Source organism: Stegostoma tigrinum, unplaced genomic scaffold (assembly GCF_030684315.1).
Source record: "Stegostoma tigrinum isolate sSteTig4 unplaced genomic scaffold, sSteTig4.hap1 scaffold_110, whole genome shotgun sequence".
NCBI classification, from domain to species: Eukaryota; Metazoa; Chordata; class Chondrichthyes; order Orectolobiformes; family Stegostomatidae; genus Stegostoma; species Stegostoma tigrinum.
In genome coordinates this window covers 589,824-613,094 of record NW_026728061.1, presented here as the reverse complement: position 1 = coordinate 613,094, position 23,271 = coordinate 589,824, and the positions used below count along the sequence as shown (strand labels likewise).

The window sequence follows — 23,271 nt, the reverse complement described above, 5'->3', positions numbered from 1 at the left end:
AGACACGATGATACAATTGTCATTTCATCTGCCAGGTGAGCAAGGACTTCTAGTATCTTTCTAGGATTTCTCTGTTTTATTTTGTTAAAATACCAGAATAAAGAAATATACATTAAAAGAATTACAAGTCATAGCAACACGGGAGTAGACTATTCGGCCCATCAGATGGCTCTGCACATGGGCTTTCGTAAACAATGGCGCTTGTCTGAAATGGTATTACGTCCTGTCCAGTCTGTCCAAGGGTCTCAGAAACTGATATTCAGACTTTGAGGCACACGGTGACTACACCTAGAGAAATGGTGGTTAGTAGCAAGAAAACGCCTGAGGTGAAGATCAGCAGCAGGACAGCAGTAAGTGAAGGGCTCAGAGGTGAAACCGAGCAATCAGACTGGAGGGAGGACTGTGGTGAGGACAGCCCTGACTAGACGAGAGAACACCTCGAGATTTGACCTTATTTATTTACTGCCATATGTACGGTGTAAAACCTTGTCTTGTGACCACTACAGGCAAACCATAGTAAGCAAGGATATACAGGTCATAGGATGCTGGCACAGAGTGAGGTGTGTAGCTTACGTCACACAGGAGATGTGCAGAGCAAGATCAACATTTTAACATGATTTGAAGTTAGATAGTCCATTCATCAGTCTAATAATGTCTGGAAAGAAGCTGTTCTTGAACCTGCTGGTGCGTGTGTTCAAGCTACTGTATCTTCTGCCTGATGGAAGAGGTTGTGGGAGAGCATTACACAGTGGGAGGGGTCTTTTATGATGTTGGTAGTCTTTCTTTGTAGGCATGTAGTCCATGGGTGGAAGGTTGGCTTCCATGATGGTGTGGCCTGCGCACACCGTCTTCTACAGTTTGTACAGTCGTGGGCAGAGCAGTTGCCGTACCAGGGCATTTTGAACCTGGGCAGTATGCTTTCAGTGGTGCATCTGTAAAAGTTGGTGATGGTCCTTATGGACTTGGCAAATTTCCTAAGGCGCCTGCAGAAGAAGAGACGTCGTTGTGCCTTCTTGACAATCACATCTAACTGATAAGTCCAGGCCAGTTTGTTGATTATCATCACTCCTAGAAACTTAGCTGTCAATTTCCACTCTGTTGACTTAGATGGGAATGTGTTCTCCTCCATTCTTCCTGAAGTCAATGATTCGTTCTTTTGTGTTGCTGACATTGAGAGAGAGGTTATCATTGCATCATGACACCACGCCTCCAGTCTCCTTTCTGTAGGACACAAACCTCAATTCAAGTGGGCAATATTTTTACACTTCGCCACTGAGCAACTTTCCAGAAGGTCGTGGGCCCAAACAGGCCAAGTAAGGGCAGGGCAACAGGAACGTTTTCAGGCCATTCAGCTCAGAGGCTGCAGAACAGAAATTGTACTGCAGTAGTTACAGGGAATTGCTGAACAAGCACTAACCTCCTTTCAACAGTGCCCCAAATGTACGCTGCAGAGGGAAATTGATACCAGTTAACAGTCTGCACTGGAGGGTTTATTATTGAGGGAGTGGGGGATGGAAGCTGATGGTGGTGCTGGTGCTGGTGCCTGAGTCTCAAATCAGCAATTGTCAATCCTTCAGCTACTTCCTGTAACATTTGGGTGACCACCTGACTGAGAAATTCATCCAGTGGCAATCTCCTCTTGTAAATCTCCAGTAAATCTGCCTCTACCACCCTCTCTGGCTGCACATTTCAGATAATAACCTTCCCCATTATTTAAGATTTTACTTTGACATTCTAGCCCTTGTGTGAAACAATGTGGAACGGAATGTTTGTCAGTGTTGACATGGCGACCTGTCTGCAGTGACATGACTGGGTTTCAAACTTCACCCTCTCCGCCGCTGCCTCCTCAATCAGCCTGAAACTATTTTCTTTCAAGCACTTGTCCAATTTCCTTTTGATTGTTCCTGAACCTGGGCATTGGAAAGATTTCTCGCCAGCGTAGATACTGGTGTACTAGCAGCTTGGATGAATTAATGAATCCCTTCCCACACACAAGAGCATGTGAAAGCTCTCCCCCCAGTGTGAATTCACTGATGTATCGACAGGCTGGATGATCGCCTGAATTTCTTGCTGCAGTAAGAGCTTTGGAATGGGGAGTATCCAATGGGAATGTGCTGGTTCTCCCTCAGTCCACACGGACATTTAAAGCTCTTATCCCAGTCACAGCAATGACACTGTCTCAATTTTGCAAATAAAAATATGTACCTCTTCCCACACACAGAAAAGTTAAATGGCCTCTCTCCAGTGTGAACCTGCTAGGCCATCAGCAAGGTGGATGAATGAAAAAATGCTTCACCACATTCACTGCAACAGAACAACCTCTCTCCTGGATGACTGCGTCAATGATATTCCAGCTCATATGAATAATTGAATACATTCTCACAGTCCCTACATTTATATGGTTTCTCCCCAATGTGACTCTGCTTGTGTTTTTGCAATCCAGATGATCAACTGCAGCCTCATCCACATCCACAACGTGCTGCAGTTTCTTCACTCTGTGAATGGGGTGCTTTCTGTTTCCAGGAATCAAGCATCACTGTCAGATCCTGATGTGATATTTGAGTTTTCCACTTGTACATATTCTCCATCCAATATCTGCTGAAACAAATTGAAAAAAGGGAATGAGAGAGAGAGGGAGAGAGAGAGAGAAACAACAAAAATACAAAATAAAAACTGAAAGAACTGTGGATGCTGTAAATCAGGAACAAAACTGGAAGTTGCTGGGAAAGGTCAGCAAGTCTGGCAGCGTCTGTGAAGATAAATCAAAGTTAATGTTTTGGGTCCAGTGACCCTTCCTCTGAACATCCGGGTCACCAGACCTGAAATGTTAACTTTGATTTTTCTTCACAGAAGTTGTCAGATTTGCTGAGCCTTTCCAGCAACTTCTGGTTTTTAAACAAAAATTCAAAGCAAGATTGTGAAATTGAGCTGAATAAAGCTGCTCTTTCATGGGGTCAGCAGGTGAAAGGGAGAGTCTGAAAGCTGCCAGATTTTACCAACTTACATAAGTGTCCATCAGGAAATGCAACCTACCACCAGGTTTTGGCCAACACAAGAGAAGTTGGGAAGTTAGCAAGGAAGGATTTCTACACTTGCATCTCAATGTGATGTTTGATGGAAACTGTCACCTCCACAAGTTGGAAAGCCAAGAGCAGCAGATCTGTGTAAACATTATCTCCAAATTCCCTTCAAGTCACATTCTGATTTGGACATAAGTTGCTGTTCCTGAATTGTTGCTGATGAAGATTCTATAAATCTTTATCAGAAAGCTTATGGTTGTACCTTCACCACCTTGTCTGCAACAGTTCAACAACAGGAAAACTATCGCCTTCTCAGTGGGGAACTTGGATTAGACAGATCTCCTCAAGTTCCATTTATTGCAATTTTTCTTTGGATTTTGGTTAGTAAGCAGTGTGTTTCCTGTGCATCTGAAATTAATAATTATCTCGTATTACTGTAGCCACAGCAGTTTATTTTAAAACAGGTTTTTGAGGCCTGGCTGTAAATTGGATATCTTTGCGAGCACCACTAACGGATTTTTTGTTCTTCTTAGATTATCTTCTAACCCGATAAGGAAAATAATGGGGCCTCAAGGTTTGATATTTACAAAACTTTCTTTTAAACAGTTGAGCAAAATGCCCATAGCTCAGAGAGAGAGACTTCAGCTTTCACTTTCACTTTGAGTTTTGAGTGGACTTCTGAGGTTATTGGAATAGGAATTCCCTGCAGTTCAGTTCTCTAAATAGTGAAGGAGATATCGTGAACTAGATAACCTTAGAATGAGGAGTTAGAGTTTGCCCCACACCAGACATGTTGTAACTAAACTTTAAAGCTGCTGAGCATATTTAAGCTCGAGTATATAATAGCTCCAGGGAGAAGCTCTAGCATTAAAGCATTAAAGCCAAAAGTGTGTTAAACCTGCAAAGGTGCAGACACAGAGGCTCTGGTGTGAGTACTTCATAACTCTTGGATACAGGCTAGGCCATTTAGGACTGAAATGAAAAACACTTATTCATTGAAAGGGTAGTGAACCTGTAGAATTTTCTCCCGTAGAAGGCTGTGAAGCCAAGTCTGAACATATTCAACAAGCAGATGGATTTTTTTTAGATTTTAAAGGTGTCAAGAAGTGCAGGGCAAAAGCAGGAATGGTGTACTGAGATGAGGATCAGTCACGATCACAATGAATGGCAAGGCAGGCTCAAATGCTGAATGGTCTATTCCTGCTCCCAGTTACTATGTTTCAATGAGTGCTGTATTGGGTAATGTACAAAAGCTATTTTGTTTCTTTTTAATTTATGACTGGGTTTTTGCAATTTGTGTAGTTATATGTTTACTGTGTTTTTAAAAATAATTTTTTTCAAATTGTACTATAAGTAAATGGTTTGTTTTATTCTATTTTAATATTCATCTCTTTTGCTAGTTAGTTTCTATTTAATTGTTAAAGCAAAATCTGCAGCACTATATGCTTATGTTTTAGTGAGAGATAACATTGTTAATCTATTAGATTTCTGCCTGGCTTGTCTAACAATGACTTCAGCTGGGATCATAACATGTGGAGGGTCATGGGGTCTCTTGATGGGATTTTGGAGTTCCTTAGCTCTAAAAACGATCTGTGTCTTTCTTGTCCAAATAACAACTACAGAATAGTTCCAGGGCATAAAGCAGAGTGTAGTGGGCATGTTCGTTGCACAAAACCTAACAATGGTTTAGATGTGGCTAAGAGTTTTCCGGAAGTGAAAGATAATTCACTGATCAATCTAAAATCTTTGAAAACTAAACCGAGAGAATTAGCAAATAAATTGAAGGTAGAAGTACAAGTAGGATCTTGTGAGGATGAGAAACTTCAAGTCATTTTACAACATTTAGAGTTGGAAGAAAGGAAACTTTGAAGCAGGATATCACAGTTGGAATTGGCTGATATATAGTTATAAATGAAAAGAGACAGGACTTTGAGAAAAATATAAATACCTGAAATTATAGAAAATGAAAAATAGAGAGTAATGAAATTAGAAGGCAAAGTGAACAGGGAATAATGGAGACAGAAAAGCAAGGAGAAATGCAAAAGGAGGTGGATTTTAAAAATCAAACTCCAAAGAGATAAAGAATTGGAGAACATGAGTTTGTCAAGGAAAAGGTGAGAATAGAGAAGTAAGAAACAGGTAATACCCTGAAGGGTAATAATGATTCCACTGAGGGAATTGATATACCCAAGAATCTATGCTTTGTATCTAAATTAACAAGGATGGAGCCAAGACATGCTTTACCTCATTTAAGAAGGTAGTTGCACAGATTAAATGACTAAAAGTGATTTGGACTCCCATGTTACAAAGTATTTTGGCACGCTATGACAGTATACACCAGCTTCCCAGGAGAACAGTCTGCAATGTAGGAAATTTTCTAAGTGACAACAATGAATGCTTATCTGCTCGTCTCTAAAGCTTATGAATTGAGGGTGACATTTACTGATACCCCCCTGAAACCTCCATTAGTGTACATGCGCAAAACACACACGTGCAGTACACCAGCTTGTACTGCCAATGAATTCTTACCAACCGGTTGTTAATCTTCAAGCTTACTTGGGCCCCACCGCATTTTGTTTTGTAACTAGTAGGGTTTTCACAAAGTCTGCACGAGTAGAGCTTTCTGCATTGCGTATGTCAGGAAACTCAGCTTTAGTTGAAGTTAGAGAAACATTTTGAGAAGTTATGGGAAATTACCATCATGAAATAATTCAAATAGCAGTCTTTCAAATTTATAAACTTATTTTGATAAGCACCAAGTGTTCATGACCAGTGAAGCAGCAAATCTGGCAGATACTGTTACTATCTCACACAGACACATATGTGGAGAAATGAATGTATGGCGATATTTCATCTCACCTGATTTTATGTCACTGGAGATGTTCTTTTCTCTCTCTTTCTCAGTCAATTCTTGTTGGAACCAAAAAGAATGTAGTATTTCCTCAGCATGAGGAAATCCTTCTAACACACAGCCAGTATGTTATCACACCCAAAGTGATGGTACAGGATTTAGATGATTGGCACACATAAGAAATGTGAGAATTCAAACAGTGTGAAAAAGGTAGTATTTGCAAACAAGAACAAGGGAAGGTCTAAGACTTGAGAGAATGAGGTTTATGGACTGTCATAGAGTCAGATACACAAATGGACTGAAGTTGAAGCGCAAAATGCAGCTTCGATGGTTTGACAGTGACATCACAGGCAGTCTGGCCAGAAGGTGGCCATAACTGGGTGTTAAATATCACAAGTTACAATGAATTTGAAATGAAAATAAAGGATGCAGCAACTGGATAGAAGGAAGACTGGTGCACTGGTACAAAAGAACTGTAGATAATCAAAGCAGTATGGAGATTTCATTTCAATAAAACAAACCCCTGTGAACATTGGAAATTTTAAACTAAAACAGAAATCGGACAAACACAGCAGGTCTGGTAGCATCTGGTGAGGAAGAATAGTTAACATTTCAAACCCTGAGAATGTAGTCCTGTATTCTTTGTTTCCAATTATGCAACGTCTGCAACATTTTGCTTTTATTGGTGGCATGAGGCTTTTCTCCTTGGAGAAGGGAAGTTAACTTGAGATCTGATTTGTGTGTGCAGAATCCTGAGATATCAGAACAGAGTCGATAGTGAGACATTGTTCACTGTGTTGGTGAAATCAGAAGCAGAGGATACCAGTTCAATGAGACTAACAAAGGAATTCTCATATGAGGAGGGTGAAACATCTTTCCCATTGCAAGTGGGAGAATGCATTGTCAGGTTCATTCAGCCCCTTTAGAAGAGAATTGGACAATTACGTGAATGAAAACGATGAGGGATTGGGACACGATGTGGTGCTCATGCACAGACACTGGGGGTCAAATTCTGTCCTTCGATTCTGTAACAAGATGCAGGGAATTCTGGGACTGCATGTGGCTCTCATAACCTCCCCCATCCCCAAACATTCAAATCAGATTAGAGAAATGAATGTGTGCATCACAGGCTGGTGAGAACAAGTGGGTTCAGGGCTGTGTGGGACCAGCACCAGCACCAGCACCAGCACCAGCATGGTGGGAAATGAGGAATTTAAACTGCACCTAAACTGGAAAAATCAGATGCGCTAATGTAGCCTTGATGAAGAGTTCATAAAATGTTCTCAAAATAGTCGCTTTGAACAGCATATTCTAAAGCTGACCAGAGAGCCAGTTGTACTGGACTTGATGTTGTGCAATGACAGAGGTTTAATTAACAACCTCACAGTGAAGGCACTCAGAGGTAGCAGTGACCCTAATCTGATGGAATTTTACAACCATTTTCGGGGACAGGAGTGGGTATCAGACTATTATTTTAAACTTAAATTAGGGCAGTCATGTGGGTGTGAAATCAGAGCTAGAGTGAAGTGGCAATTTAGCTTCAGAGGTCGGTTGAGATACAATGGCAAATAATTAAGGGGATACATCAGTATACACCCATCAGATACATTTGAGTGAGAAAGAAAAGTTCCAAGTCAATAAGTATGCTCCAGTAATCATCACACAGATATGGTGACAGGATGACATGGATTTGGAGCAGGATATTGAAGGATTCATGACATTGGAGGATTGGAAACTGGGAAAAAATGGAGGAAATATTACATCATCTGCGGGTAACTATAAAATGCATTTAAGATGATGTCAACTACAAAGAAGAAGCATACAATTGCTGAAGTATGGGTGGCAGATTAGACAAAGCAGAAGGTATAAAATGGCAAAGAATGACTACAAGATTAATAAGGAGAGAAAAAAAAAGTAGGAGACAAAGTTAGCCAAAATACGAAGACAGTTTAGCAGTTTCCCTGCATATTTAAAACAAAGTTCATAAAGGAAGCATCTGTACTAAAGGAGAAAAGTCTGACGAATTACTAATAGAAAACAAACAGATGGCAGGTGAATTGAACGGGTATTTTTCATTGGCCTTATTCAATAAGCAGGAATTAATCAGGAAATGGAGGAACTGAAGAAAATTACAATCACCAGAGAAACATATTGAGTGAATTGTCGGAACTACATGCTGAGACACGCTGAGTCCTGATGGACAGTATCCTGGAATTTAAAGGAAATGACCAGAGAGTTGATGTGTTGGTTTTGGTTTTGGATTTGGATTTGAAAATTCCCTAGATTTGGGGAAGATTCAGAGATTGGGAAACAAAGAAATTTAAATCCTTTATTCAAATGGGTATAGACATAGAATGCAGGTAACTGCGCACCAATTAACTTATAACGTATTCCCTGTGATGGATGTTATGATCAAAGATGACTTAGCAGGGCATGAAGCAAATTTTAAGGTGAGCAGTCCGTGGTTCGGTAAGAAATCAACTTTAAACAATTTATTGTCATTCTTTCAGGAAGTAACACATTCTTGATGAAAGGGAACCAATGGAGCATAATGGCACAGGTTTCTTGGGATAATTCAAGAGACACTGCAGAAATTCATTCCAAGGAAGAAGAAACTTGCTAAGGTGAGGATGAGACATTCACTACTGCACGGGATGGTGGGTAAAGATATTCCCATTGGTGAGATTGTTAGCTATGATGTGAGAGTGAATTGGGATGGCAATCAATGTAACTTAGAACCAAATAGTACGGAAATAAGTGTAAATGACAAGAATTCCTAAATATTTTCAGGGAACTGTTCAACAGCATTGTTTTATTTATTCATGGATTTGCACTTTATTAACTGGGCTAAGTTTTGCTGCCTGTCCTCAAATGACCTTGACATGGTGGCAGTGAGCTTGTGTGCGTTTGGTTTGGAGACACCCACAATGCTGTAAATGAGGATTTTAATCCAAAATATGTTTTCAGTCCAGCGAGAAAGGATGTACGACTAGACTTGGTTTTTGGAAATGAGGCGGGCTAAGATTATGCAAGGGACCTAGCATTAATCCCAATGGTACACCACTGGACACTGGCCTCCAGTCACACAAACAGCCTCCTCCCATCACCCACTGTCTCATCAGTCAGCCAATTTTGTATCCAACTTATCAAGTTATCCTAGATCCCCTGTACTTTGATCTTTAATTTTATCATGTGGACTTTCCTGTTTGGTCTCACCGGTGAGCTCCTTTTAATGGTTTAAATGTTACTTTACCGTCCATAAATAATATAAGGATTGGGTGGTTGTCCCTGGTGTATTAAAATGTGTAACACAATCTTTTCCACTGCCTGTACCAGGGACCATGCGGAGGTTTTTTGGAGGGTTGAAGAAACAGATCTGATGATCCTGAGTCTGATGAGTAGCGAAAGGGAGTGGGATCCCAGTCATGGGAACAATCTGATTTGGCCAAATTGTCTTGAGCAGTGACAAGAGAGTGAACAGGAGTGGAGAGCTTGATGATGAGCGCGGCAGGCAAGACAGTGATCTTGACCATATCAACAGCTCCCTGTCAACCATCTGACTGGAGTTTAAGTGTTTAGAGATGTACAAATGTTGCATTTCTTCCGCTGTTGCATTATTTCTGAGTTAACTTGGCCCCACGTTAATAATGTCATGGCAGGATATGGGATGTGAAGATTTACTGAATTAAACTTTGAGGTACTCTGTCCTGAAATAAACAGTGAATACTGAACATATGTTGAGTACACGGAGGTATTTGTCAATCTATGGGGTTAACTAGGTCTGAAAAGTAACCAACTGGAAAACCTTTCCCAATCACTTCTTGCACTACTAGAGCAGATAGGCCTTGTGTTGACAGCAAATCAATTGTACTACAATTGTAGAAGCAGTTTAAACACACTGTATGTTTAACATATTTGAATGATTTGACTTTTATTGAGGATATTAATCCCTATAACTGGGATGAGATTTATCCAATATTATCAGAAACAGACCTCAATGAACACTGTTCATCTCCAAATGTGCTTAGCAGCAAATCTCTGTCACGCAAGTAACTTGTGAATTGGCTGGTATCTTAGCAGATTGGATGAGTGAGTGAATCTCTTTCCAAACTTACACCAAATGACAAACGAGAAGCTATCACATTCCAAACTCAGAAGTGCCCTGTGTACCTCAGATTACTCTGAAATGGCAAGGTATCTTAAATTTTTGAGCATTAAATGAAACCAGCTGATTCAAACTGCTACTGCCATTCAGAATTACAGGATTGGTGTTCAACAGTACTGGAATGCTGCTGTCCAACCAAAAAATGTTCTGCCAATCACATAAATGTGTAATATGGGATATGTGTGATGCTAGGCATGTCTGCCATAATCCCAAAGACTGGCTGATCGTATCAAACAGCATTTCCTTTTGAATGTTTGCAATGGCAAGGTACTGACCATACTCAACTAGTCCATGCTTGTAAAATGCAAACGACAGCATTAGATGTAATTCTGCAATTTGACAACATTTTCAAAGTATTTCATAGTTATGAATTACAGTTGCTAATTGCTAAGAATTACACTGACAATCAATTTAGAGTTGTCAGTCCAGCTCACAGTGTGGTCCATTTGCATGCACTGGAATCCATGTGTGTTAGTACACAAGACCCTGTTATTTGTTGAAAGGCAAAACATATACAGATGCCGTACCTGTTTCAACTCAAAAAAATATAGGCATCAGCCATTAGGTGGTTAATTTTTCAGGTCAATGCCAATCACAGGCAATCTGCCTGGTTTAAAGTGTAAACAAAGCTTTGAAATGTCTGCTCCAGCCGCACAGGGTTTAAAATCACAAACAGTTTCCAAGTGAGGCAGAGTTTCAGCCAATAGGGGAGCTCCAGATCCAGTCCCACTCCTCAGACACCCCAAAAGGTTGGAGGAACGGCTGTTCATGCTCAGTCCTCCAACTAAACAAGAGTGTCATGAACACTTGGTATGGGAGTTGGAAAAAAATTTCTTTCCCAATCCTTCCAAATTAATGGGAAAATAAATTATAATTGGCGTTTTCCGCTATTTCTTAAATTCTCCCATTTCTTAGAGTTTTAATACTCAATTGTTTAGTGATAATTAACTGAGCTTTTAAAACTTTTCACTTCTAAGTGACTAAGCATAGTTCGCAAATATTAAGAGTTCACTAGATAGTTAAGTACACAGAGTACTGGGAGGTGTTTCATTCAATAATTCTGTTCTATTTTTAATCTTTCATGAGCTGTGTGCTCACAGTCAAGTTGGGGATGTCCTTACTTTCCAGGTGTTTGTTTTGCTGAGCTCTTCTCATTCTCAGCAGTTATGTTTGTATTTCCTCTGTCACTGATGCACACATTCAGTTCCGCATTTTTAAAAATATAAACTCTATTCACTGAGGTGTATGGGTTTGATTTAAAATGTTAGCGGGATAAAACAGCAGAAAGATCTAAAAGATGCAAGAGAAAAATTGGTTTTCTTTTTTAGTGGAATGTGCTTCGCTAATAAATGCTTGTTGGTTGATCGACAACAGACTAACAGCAAACTCCTATGGTTAAGTGGTTAAGCCAACAGACACAGAGAGAATGATGTAAATATAAATATTCCAATCTGAACCCCTCAGATCTGAAACATTTCTGAATGTGTCGTAATTCGCAAAGGCTAGGAAAGTAAAAGTTCAACCACAAATATCACATGAAGGAATAGGTTATACTCACTAGGAAAGCCTGAAGATCTTTTCCTTGGAAAAGAGAAGGCTGAGAGATGCCATATTAGCAATGGAAGGTTTTGTTCCAGTTTTGTGTTTACTAATGTAGGGAAAGCAGAAATGTGCCCATTAACTTCCAGCCAGGAAAGGTCATCGTTCTACATAAATTTTGATTTGATAGCACATTTCCAGCTTTCATCATTGTTATTTCTGACTTTATACACAATTGTAAAAGGGTTTTCTGATCAAGGGCTAGGATTTCTGTGCCATGGAAGAAAATGGCTTGAACGCACTTCTTGCTCTCCTCAAGATCAACTTGCTAGTTCAGTCCTGGCTGTAATGACCAGCAGCAATACTGTCAGAATCTGACTCCCAGTCAGTTGTGAACTCGCTGATGTTGCAGCAGATTGGATGACTCAGTGAATCCCTTCCCACAAACAGAGCAAGTAAATGGCCTGTCCTCTGTATGAGTGCGTTGGTGTTTCAGAAGGTGAGATGCACATGTGAATTTCTTTACACACATGGAGCAGGTGAATGGTCGCTCCCCAGTGTGAATTCGCTGGTGTGTGACCAGGGTCGATGATCGTGTAAATGCTTTCCCACACACAGAGCAGGTGAATGGCTTCTCTCCAGTGTGAGTGCGTTGGTGTCTCAGCAGGTTATTGCTACTTTTAAAAGTCTCCTCACAGTCAGAACATTTAAAAGTTCTCTTCGCAGAATGAACTCGCTGGTGTCTCAACAGGTTGGATGAATTAATGAATCCCTTCCTGCATGCAGAGCAGGTATATGGCCTCTCCCCAGTGTGGGTGCGCTGATGTACACAGAGTTCAGATGATTTTCTGACTCTAGTCTTGCAGTGAGAGCACCTGAAAGGTTTCTCATTGGTGTGAACACGTTTATGGGACATCAGGTCACCAGAACATTTGTAGCACTTTCCACAGTCTGAACATTTAAAAGGTCTGTCATTAGTGTGAACCCGCTGGTGAGCAAGCAGGTTGGATGACTCTCTGAATCCTCTTCCACACTTGGAGCAGGTGAACGGCCTGTCCCCCGTGTGAGTGCGTCCATGTATTTCCAGCTGGGATGGCCAACTGAATCTCTTCCCACAGTACTCACATTTCCATGGTTTGTCCATGGTGCTGGTGTCTTTGTGTCTCTCCAGGTTGGATGATTTGCTGAAACCTCTTTTACATAAAAAAACGTGTAATTTCTCTGGGTTGAGAATGGTGGAATGCTTATTCAGGCATCGTAATTGGTTAAAGCTCTTTACACAGTCAGTGCACGGTAACATTCTCATTTGGGTGTTTCTGTGTCTCACGATGAAGTTTTCCCCAACAGACAGAAGAGGCAAGCATTTCTATTTCCACATTGAAAAGCTGATGATAATCAGATCCTGACTAGTGATGTTTACTTTGCATTTGCCATTCACAAATCAGCTTCTCCCAATCCTCTGTAAAAGAAATACAGAATGTCAGTATTTTGCAATGATTTGTAGCTCAGGTCGTGGGTGAGATTGTTGACTTGCTCACCTTGAAAACAAAAACAAGCCAGCTCGGTGAGCAAGTCAACAACCTCAATGCCAGAATCATGATCAGTCCATTGATGGCAATTTAGAGTAAATAATTCTAGCTTCTCAGTCAGTCAGATTGATATTGTGAAGAGCCAGTGCAGACACGGCTGGTCAAAAGGTCTCCTTCCACACTGTAATATTTCTGTGACAGAATGTTCTTTCCACTCAAACTAATAAAAGCAAAAATAAAGAACAAAGTCATGAGGAAATTCCCAGCGTCAATGAGACTTTTTTTTACTCCATATTCCTTCCTGGGATGAGGGCACCGCTGGCTAGGCCAACACTTATTGCCCATCCCTAATTGCCCAGACGGCAGTTACGAGTCAACCACATTGCTGTGGGCCTCGAGTCACATGTAGGCCAGACCAGGTAAGGATGGCAATTTCCATCCCTGAAGAACTTTAGTGAGCCAGATGATTTTTCCAACAATCGACAATGGATTCACGGTCATCATTAGACTCTTAATTCTAGCTATTTATTGAAATCAATTTCCACCATCTGCCGTGGCAAGATTCAAACCCAGGTCCCCAGAACAACACCTGGGTCTCTGGATTAACAGGCCAGTGAGAATACCACGAGATGATTGCCTCCCCTTATGCTGACATGTTACCATTGTGGAAGGTATCAAATGTAATGGTTAGCAGTGTGTGCCCAGGGACAGCTGGGCATGGAAGACACTTCTCATGGAGGGCAGGCAGGAAAGTAGAATTAAAGTAACAATCTGATCAGCCATGATCTTACCAGAATGATAGAGAAAGCTCGCTGCGCTGACGACTGTTCCAGTTTCTTAAATAAGAATGCTCAGTAATAATACAAAGGAGGCTAAGAGGGCATTTAATAGAGATATCCAAGATGATCAGAGGATTAGATAGGGTGGACAGTGAGAGTCTTTTTCCGAGGATGATGACTTCAGCTTGTATAAGGGGGCATAGCTACAAATTGAGGGGTGATAGATTTAAGACAGATGTCAGAGGCAGGTTCTTTACTCAGAGAGTGGTAAGGGCGTGGAACGCCCTGCCTGCCAATGTAGTGAACTCAGCCACATTAGGGGCATTTAAACAGTCCTTGGATAAGCATATGGATAATGATGGGATAGTGTAGGGGGAGGTGCTTAGATTAATTCACAGGTCAGCGCAACATTGAGGGCTGAAGGGCCTGTTCTGTGCTGTATTGTTCTATATGTTCTATATTACACAATGCTGTTTTAGCCAGAATTCCCTGACTCACCAACTCTTCTCCAGGTTGAGCAGCCACAGATGAGAAATCAGGGCTGAAGTGACACAAAACGAGAAGTTCAGCTCTTCTACGTATCAGGAGTTGCAGCCACAGCCACTCAACTGAATGTATCCAAGGCCCATGGCAACTCGAGGCTGCATAGGTCAGCTGTGGCTGGGAATGGGTGAAGCTGCTAAAAACCCCATTGTTAATTACGGTTACACGCCTGGCGCTAGGACCCAGCTGAGACCGTTCGAACCCCACTCACGATAGGAACCCAGTCAAGATGGCGACCACTAAACCGGAACCGCTTTTTGGGCAAGGGCCTGGATCTGGAAATACAGCACCTGTAGATTCATTTTTAGTTTTCATTGCCTTCCAGAGGTGTTTAGAAACCCCTCCCGGGCCTCTGTGGTTTCCATCGCTCCCGTCGCACTTTCAACCTTTACCGACTGCGAATATGACAAAAGAACGTCTTTCCCCGTCGCCATTACTCTCAGCGCACACATTCCAAAGAATTCAACGGCATGACGCTTGCGCAGTGCTGTCCTGTAATGTTAATCAGGGACCTTTATCAGCGCGGGGACTGCTGGGTAGAGGCACTGCCATTGAAAACCCTCAATCAATAAAAATTTTACTGTGATGCAGCAGATGGAGAACGGTGCAGGACAAAAAAACGATACAGCACAGAAGCAGGCTCTTCAGTCCTCCAAGCATGCGCTGACAGGTTTTGCCCTTGCATATTAAAACTGTGTTCTCTTACATCCCTCTGTTCCCTTCCTATTCATAGACAATGTATACATAATATTTACTTTTTCAATATTTCAAGTCTGAATCTATAAATAAGATAATTTTGTTAATTTATTGCAGAAAGATGTAAAAGGAACCTAAGGGGCATTTTTTTTTCATGTCGAGGGTAGTGCGTGTATGGAATGAGCTACCAGAGGAAGTGGTAGGGGCTGGTACAATTACAACATTTAAAAGGTATCTAGATGGGTGCGTGAACAGGAAGAGTTTGCAGGGGTGTGGGCCAAATGGTATTAAATGGGACCACATTAATTAGGATACCTGGTTGGCTTGGACGCATTGGACCAAAGATTCTGAATCCATGCTGTGCAACTCTGTGGCTCTAAGTTGGAGAGTGGCAGAGTTGCTTCTGAGACTAAGATCCTGAATTTAAAAAGAGGAAACCATGATGGCATGGCACACAAACCGGCCATAATAAATTGGGGAGTATTACTTCAGGGGATAGAAGTGGATAGGCTAGTGAAAACACTTAAAGAAAATATTGGGAACTGCAACAGTTGTTCATTCCTTTCTGGCACAAAAATGAAATGAGAAATGTGGCCTAGCCATGACTCGGAGGGAAATTAAGAATAGTGATATAGAGTCTTAGGAAATAAGAACATCAGGTGCCGGTGTTGGACTAGGGTGGACAAGGTCACAAATCACACAACACCAGCTTATTAGTCCAACAGGTTTATTTGAAAACACAAGCTCTCGGAACCTCAGATAATAAAATGTGTGGCTGGATGAACACAGCAGGCCAAGCAGCATCAGAGAGCCTCTCTGATGAAGGGTCTAGGCCCGAAACATCAGCTTTTGTGCTCCTGAGATGCTGCTTGGCCTGCTGTGTTCATCCAGCCTCACATTTTATTATCTTGGATTCTCCAGCATCTGCAGTTCCTATTATCTCTCGGAACCTCAGACCTTCTTCAGGAACAGATCGCTCTTTCGCCCTTGAGACTGTTCTGCCATTCATGCTGATATTGCTGATCTAAAACTCAGTACCCTCTCACGTTCAACACCCTTTGATCCCTTTGTCACTCGAAACAATAAGCTAAACCTTCTTCACAACGTTCAATATTTTGCCACAACCACTTTCGTTGGTAATTGAACTCCACAGATTCACTCCTCTCTGAATGAGGAAACCCTCTTCCCGGAATCAGTCTGGTATATCTCCATAGCACTGTGTCTACAAAGACAGTCTATCATTCCTTAGATAAGGAGAACAATACTGCACAGAACACTGTGGCAGCGGTTGCCCTGGTGTCACGCAGTGTTGTTCAGTTCACCGAGTGTGGGTTACATTGGCTCCGCCCCAGCACTGTGACACTTGGAACGAGTTTCAGCCAATGAGGAAGAGCTACATAAACTCTCGCCCGTCATTCACTCCGATTGGTGGGAGGATCGCCCGTGCTTTGTTGGTCACTCCTGTGTCCTCCCACCCAACCTTCACATTGACAGCAGCTCGAGACCAATCACATGGGCCGAGTTGTGACCCGGAACATGCGCAGTGCGGGCTTTGCAGCAGATCGTAGGTGGTGCCAAATCGGAGGAGAGGCGTCACATTTTTAGAAGCTCTCCAGGCCCAAGCAACAAAATCCCTGTCCTGCTCTCGAGGCAGGGTAGGAATAGAAACCATCGGGGGTTGTTGCCTGGGCAGTTTATAATCGCGTGAGGGAGGCCTGGGGACCCGAGTACCAGGCCCACGGATCACTAACCGCCATCTTGGCTAGGTTGGGGACGGGAATTCTCTCCAGATACTTGGCCACCATCTTCGTAAAGGGAAGCCACGTCCGACTTGGGGAGAAATCGATGAGGCTGTGACTAGGAAAGAAACCCTAGACGTGTGTGGGGAGGATTCACCAACACCTGCTGGAGACTCAAATCCTGAATCAGACTCATTGGTTTGATTTTCAGTCAGCAGACAGGAGTTGGGAACTTTATCCAGAGAGGAGAGGACGGAGAAAGGGAGAAAACTGGAAGAGGAGAACAGAGATAGGGGGATAGATCTGGATTTCCTCTGGAAGGAGGGTACAGCCAGGAATTTACAGATTTGAGAAATAAGAGAGGAGAATAATGGACTTGTCTGTTCTGAATTTCTAGCCTGCAATGACAGTAAATGTCTTTTGTAAACTCCTTTTGCAGGATATTAGAAAAGAAGGGTTTGCAGATATTAAACACAAATCAAAATTCCTGCTGAGACTGGTTGACTCATGCAATTTACAAGGACCTGAGTACCTTCAGCCTCTGAATATGGAAGGAGAAATGTTTGACCTGCATGTAGGTGATACACACAATATTCAGCTGAGAGAGTGTTGCAGCGAGTGGACTGCATAAAAGATTTACCCTGTTGCATGTCCCAAGTGGGAGCATTCCAGTGAATTTCCAGTGGAGAGAAATTGAACCAATCAAGCAGGTTGGGAAAACATTTACACCATTCACAGTGGGGAGATACTGTGCTCGATCAGTGTGCTGTCAAGGCTTCAGTTGATCAACCATTCTGAAGTAATACAAAGGTGACAGCACTGTGGAAATATGAGGAGTGTAGTAAAAAGATTCAATTACCCATCCCAGCTGGAAATCTATCAATGAATTCACACCAGGAAGAAGCCATTTACCTGCTGTGTGTGGGGGAAGGAACTTAATCAAAACAAACAAACTCATGTCACACCAGAGAATTCACACTGGGGAGAGACTGTTCACCTGTTCAGAGTGTGGGAAGAGATTTACACAAACATCCTAGCTCATGTGACATCAGTGGATTCACACTGAGGAGAGGCCCTTCAGCTGAATTTACTGTGTTAAAAGGCTCATATCTTCATCTGACCCGAATATACACCAGCTAGTTCATACGGGGGAGAAGCCATTCAGTTGTTCTGTGCATGGGAAAAGATTCCCTCATTCATCTGGCCTTCAATCACACCAGCAAACTCATACCGAGCAGAAACTATTTGGCTGCACCTCCTATGGAAAGAAGTTCAGACATGCATCTGCCCTCATTGGACACCAGGGAGTTCACGCTAGGGAAAAGCCATTCATCTGCTCTGTATGTGGGAAGGGGTACAGTCAATCATCCAGCTTGCTGAGACACCAGTGAGTTTACCCTGGAGAAAAGCTGTTCAGCTGCACTGCCTGTGAGATAGATTTTTGGCAGTCATCCACCCTGTTTGCACACTGGCAAAAAACCGTTCACTTGCACTGTGTGTGGAAAGGGATTCTTCATTTTGTCCACAATCGAGTATCACCGGCTCATTCACACGCAGGAGAAGCCATTTGGCTGTACTTCCTGTGGGAGTAGTTTCAGGTGTTTATCCTCTCTCTGCTCGCCAGCGAGTTCACACCAGAGAATGGCCTTTTATCTGCATGTGCGGGAAGGGATTCATTCAGTCCTTCAACCTAGTGATACATAAGTGAACCTCAATAACCTTTATTGTTCAACAAGGAAACTCACCATCATCTTCTCCAGGGCGACTAATGATGGCCCAGCCAGAGATTTCTGTATCTTATGAAAGATTTGAATTCTGCTGTTATTGATCACTTCCAAAATTAACAGTCTGACAATATTAGATTTGTTTCAACTGATGTTAACACACCTAAAACTGGCTGCAGTTTGGTAATCTGGATATATTGCTGATGGTTTGGACAAGTGTCCCTTTTAAAAGCACCAACGGTCATTCTAATTCAAGATTGTGTTTGGAGAAAGAAACAGATGCCTTGTGGAAGGGAAAGCACAAAAATCATCAATTTGTAGAAAGAAAGCTGACAAAGTGATGGCTTAAAAAGCTTTGTTCATCAATGCTTCCAGGGCCAACTGCTCCTTTCATTGCCCTGTATTGCACAGATTAACAGCATCACATCTGAGAGGTCCAGGGTAAAGAATGAAGGGAAACTGGGCTGTGTCGGAACCCCAACTTTGTTTCACATTTTCTTCTTCATTCTCTCAGCCTTGACATTCCCCTCTGAAATGAAGAAGTCTACCTGTATACCTGGTCAGGCAGCGAGCTCGACTCTCAATCCAGACTGAACACAAAAGACAAAAATAAAGCTTGTCTTCAAATCTCTACCGTACACTGATGACAGTGCACTGGTCCACTCAACTTTCTTTACCACCTTATCCAACTGTGTTCAGGGAGCTATATGGAATTGGACCCCAAGATCCCCCTTTATACCAATGATCTTAACGGTCCTGTCATTTACTGTATACTTTCCTCTTGCATTTAGCCTCCCAAACTGCATTACTTCACTCTTCTCTGAATTAAAGTCCATCTGCCATTTCTCCATCCAACTTTCCGATTGATCTACACTCTGCTGTGTCCTCTGACAACCAATCTCATGATCCTCAGCTGCACCAATTTTCACTGCATTAGCAATCCTATTAAACAGACAACTTAGATTTTCATCCAAATCTTTTAAAAAAATTACAAACCTTGTGGAACACCACTGGTCACAGATCTCCAGTCAAATGCTTAGGTAGAGTACATGCAGACAACATCCACTGTGCTGCCTTCAATCATCTTCGTCAGTTGTTCAAAAAACTCAATCCAGTTTGTGAGACATGACCTTCTCTGCAGGAAGCCGAGATGCATGTTATCCACATGAAGTTTAGCAAGGCCTTTGACAAGGTCCCTCATGGCAGGCTGATAGAGAAGTTTAAGTAACCTAGGTTACACTGAGTTGGGTACAGAACTGGCTTTGTCATAGAAGATGAAGAGTAGCTATAGATCTGTGACCAGTGCCTTTCTGTAGGAATCAGACCCCTGTCGTTAACATATTTATTACAAAAAAAATTTGGAGGAGAATGTAGGTGATCAAATTAGTAAATATTTGAATGACAAATATCTGGGGAGCTGTGAGGAGTGAGGAGGAATGCCAGAGGATACAGCAGGATATAAATTGACTGGAGACTTGTATGGAAAAATGGCAGGTGGTATTTAATCCGGACAAATGTGAGGTGATGCATTTTGGACGGTCTAATGAAGGAGCAAAGTGTACAGTAAATGGCAGAATTCTGAGAAGCACAATCATAGAGCAGTATCTAGGTATACAGTTTCACAGTTCCCTGAAAATGGCAACCGTAGTGGAGATGATGGTCAGGGCAAAGTGCATAAAAATTGGGCATGTTGCAGCTCACTAGAACTTTAGTGCGGCTACATTTGCAATGCTGCGTACAGTTCTACTTGCCAAACCACCATAAGGATGTGTGGCTTTGCAAAGGGTACGGAAACAGGTTACCAGGATGTCACCTTGTTTGGAGGATATTAGTTATGAGGAGATGTTGGATAAATTTGGTTTATTTTCTTTTGAACATCAGAGGCTGAGGGGCAATCCGGTAGAAATTTACAAAACTGAGAGAGACATGGATAGTTGGCATCTAGAGTAGAAATGACAGTTTGTGTAGGGGACATAAGCTGAAAGTAAAAGGGAAAAATGTACAGGAGGTGTGAAATGTAAGTTTTTACACACAGGACAGCATGTGCCAAGAATGCATTGCCAGAGGAAGTGGGACAAACAGATACAATCACAATGCTAAAAGGACATCTTGATGGATTCGTGAACTGGCAGGGAACACAGAGATACAAACTGTGCAAGGGAAAGAAAGAGATTTCATGATTAGAAAATCATGTGTTAATGGAGGCTTGTGAGCTAAAGGGACTGTTCCTGTTCTAGTGTTCTTTGAGGCCTCAGTTTTTCAAATACAGACTGGAACATTGGTAGAGTAACAGGCAGTGACGGTAAGTTTTCCTGGATTGTATGCACGATAAATCTACGAAAACAGTGCATTCAGTTCAAAAAGAAAGAGCGCTCGTTTGGTCCTACTTCTTGGGAATGATGGGGGCCAAGTAGATCAAGTGTCAGTGGCAGACCATTCAGGAGACCATGATCACGTGTAGGAAGGTGCAGAATAATGTCAGATAATACCCAGCATTAATTCAGGATAAGAAAGCTCAGTTAATGGAGAGTTGTCTTCGACAGAGCAAGGTCAACGCTGGACAGCAATGACTGAGTGGCAGGTTGATGGGACAAAGTATAAATAATAATAAGGGCTACTTTCAAAGAGAAGATGGCTCAAGTACACTCAAAAAGGAAGGGAAGGGCAAATATTCAGGGCTGCTTGTATGACAAATAGAATTTAAGATAAGAAGAAAAGCACTTATGATAGGTGTCAAGGAGAAAAGTCCAAATTGACAGTCACAAGGAATACAGAAGGTTCAGAAGTTGGGGCAAGCAGATGAAAAAGCACACAAGGAAGGGAGACAGTTAGGAGAAAAGGTTGGCAGCCAGTTGAGAGGGGCTGATAACACACTGGCTATAACAATGTAGGAGAGAAACATGCAGGTTCTGGTATCAGACACAGGGCAAAATTTAGGAGCCCCTTGGCCTCATCAGAAGCAGCAGAGGCAATGGATTGATTGTCACCATGAGTGAGACAATGAAGCTCTTTGAGCTCCTCAGTTGTTGTTGTAGGTGAGGATGGAGGATACATGGGGGAGGGGGAGAGATCTTCAATGAGAACAAACTTGTATTCGAGATATCATAAATAAAAAACATACTGCAGGTCACACAGAAAGCTGTTTGATTTGACTCTTATGCTAAATATAAAGACTGAGAACTGGAGTTATTCAAACCAGTGGAAACAGATTCCGTTCAAACGGTTCGGTACTGACTGTGATTGAAAGCAAAGTCCAAACATCCAACAGCTACCTACAAACTCACTTCTGTGTCAGCAACTGAGATAAATGAGTGAATCCCTTCCCACCCTCCTTCCATGTTCAAAATCTGATAATGTTCTGTTCACAATAAACTGAGGGGTCCATAAGACCCTGGGATTATGCCTGGTGTCAATTTCCCTTTGAATACTCTGCAAAATCAATTTAAAACAGAACAATGCGAGTAAGAGAGAGTCCACACAAACACCAGGCTGCCTCTGAACAGCTGGTAATGAATTTGGTAGTTTGTAGGATTAATGATGCACTATGAAAAAGTGACCACAAAAGCCAAGTGGTTCACTATGTCGATTCAGGGAATGGAACCTGCCACCTGGTCTGGACTTACAAGACTCTGGCCTCTTTGTGAGTGGTCAGACGAAGAAAGAATGTGGAGAAAGAGGTGAAATACAGGTATTGACTAAATCCACATCTCAAATCAGGACTTTGACATCATGTCACAAACCCTTAATCTTCACTATTGTGAATGTCCAGTGTGGAAGATCTATATGGAATGCCATCACCATGAGGACCCCCTCCAAGTCACATATCATCCTGACTTGTCCGAATCCAGTGCAGGATGAACAGCAATTTCCTCCAATTAAACACAGACAGCTTCTACACTGACTCCAACCTTCTGTCTAGTAACTGTGTGAAGCTGAACCAGACTGTTCACAACTCTGATGAAATACTTCACATTAAGATGAGCTTTCAACCACATCATCACCAAACCAACTGTTTCCATCTCAGTAACCTCACCTGACTCCATCCACGTCTCAGCTCATCTGCTGCTGAAACTCTATCCATTCTTTGTTACGTCTAGATTTAACTGCCCTGACACTGACCGGTCCCCCACATTCAACCTTCCTGTAATGTTGGAGTGATTCAAATCTCTGCTCTCTCAGTTCGTGTTATTGGCCCAAAGTGCATCACAGGTGCTGAAAAATAAGTCAGCAGATCTGTTAAAAGACTATCCAATTTAGCATCGTGATAGTACCATGCAGCATGAGAAGTTTTTCTCAAAGTGAGAATGGGACCTACTTTCCACAAGACAGTGCAATGGTTACTCTCACCGAATGCTGAGGATGAGGTAACATAGGTTTTCCCCTCCCTCTCTCCCACTGTTCTTCCTCATCCCTGCTGTACCTATTTTGTTTCTACGTCTCCTGTACACTCAAACATATCTGTGTAGCTCCTTGAAAAATAACTTTAATAGAACTTCAAGTATATCTCTTTTTTTTTCTTCACGCAGCAAATTATGCATATTGTCTCCTCTTTTCTGACACACAGCAAAATCCTGTGGAGAAGAAAATGCCACTTGCTCAAGGGACATTCACAGCAGTGAGATTCAAACCCACATCAATGAAAAGACTGGAGTCTTAATTCAGCACCTTAGACTGTTCAGCCACAGT

The 23,271-nt window shown here is 42.1% G+C and overlaps 1 protein-coding gene across 4 annotated transcripts in view; it reads right to left on the bottom strand.

The window, feature by feature from the left end:
• Nucleotides 1–440: 440 nt before the first annotated feature.
• The window catches only part of LOC132207606 (gastrula zinc finger protein XlCGF17.1-like), a 38,535-nt gene continuing 15,704 nt past the window's right edge, over nt 441–23,271 (bottom strand). For 3 of the 4 annotated variants that reach the window (XM_059643553.1, XM_059643554.1, XM_059643555.1), the window contains 2 exons: nt 11,595–13,034; nt 441–2,595 (listed from right to left, as the gene is read on the bottom strand). In XM_059643553.1, the coding sequence (XP_059499536.1) occupies nt 11,961–12,881 (921 nt within the window). In that variant the 5' untranslated portion in view covers nt 12,882–13,034 and the 3' untranslated portion in view covers nt 441–2,595; nt 11,595–11,960. Of the gene's footprint in view, nt 2,596–11,594; nt 13,035–14,716; nt 14,899–23,271 lie in introns of those variants that run through there. The other variant, XM_059643552.1, reaches the window with a different exon arrangement.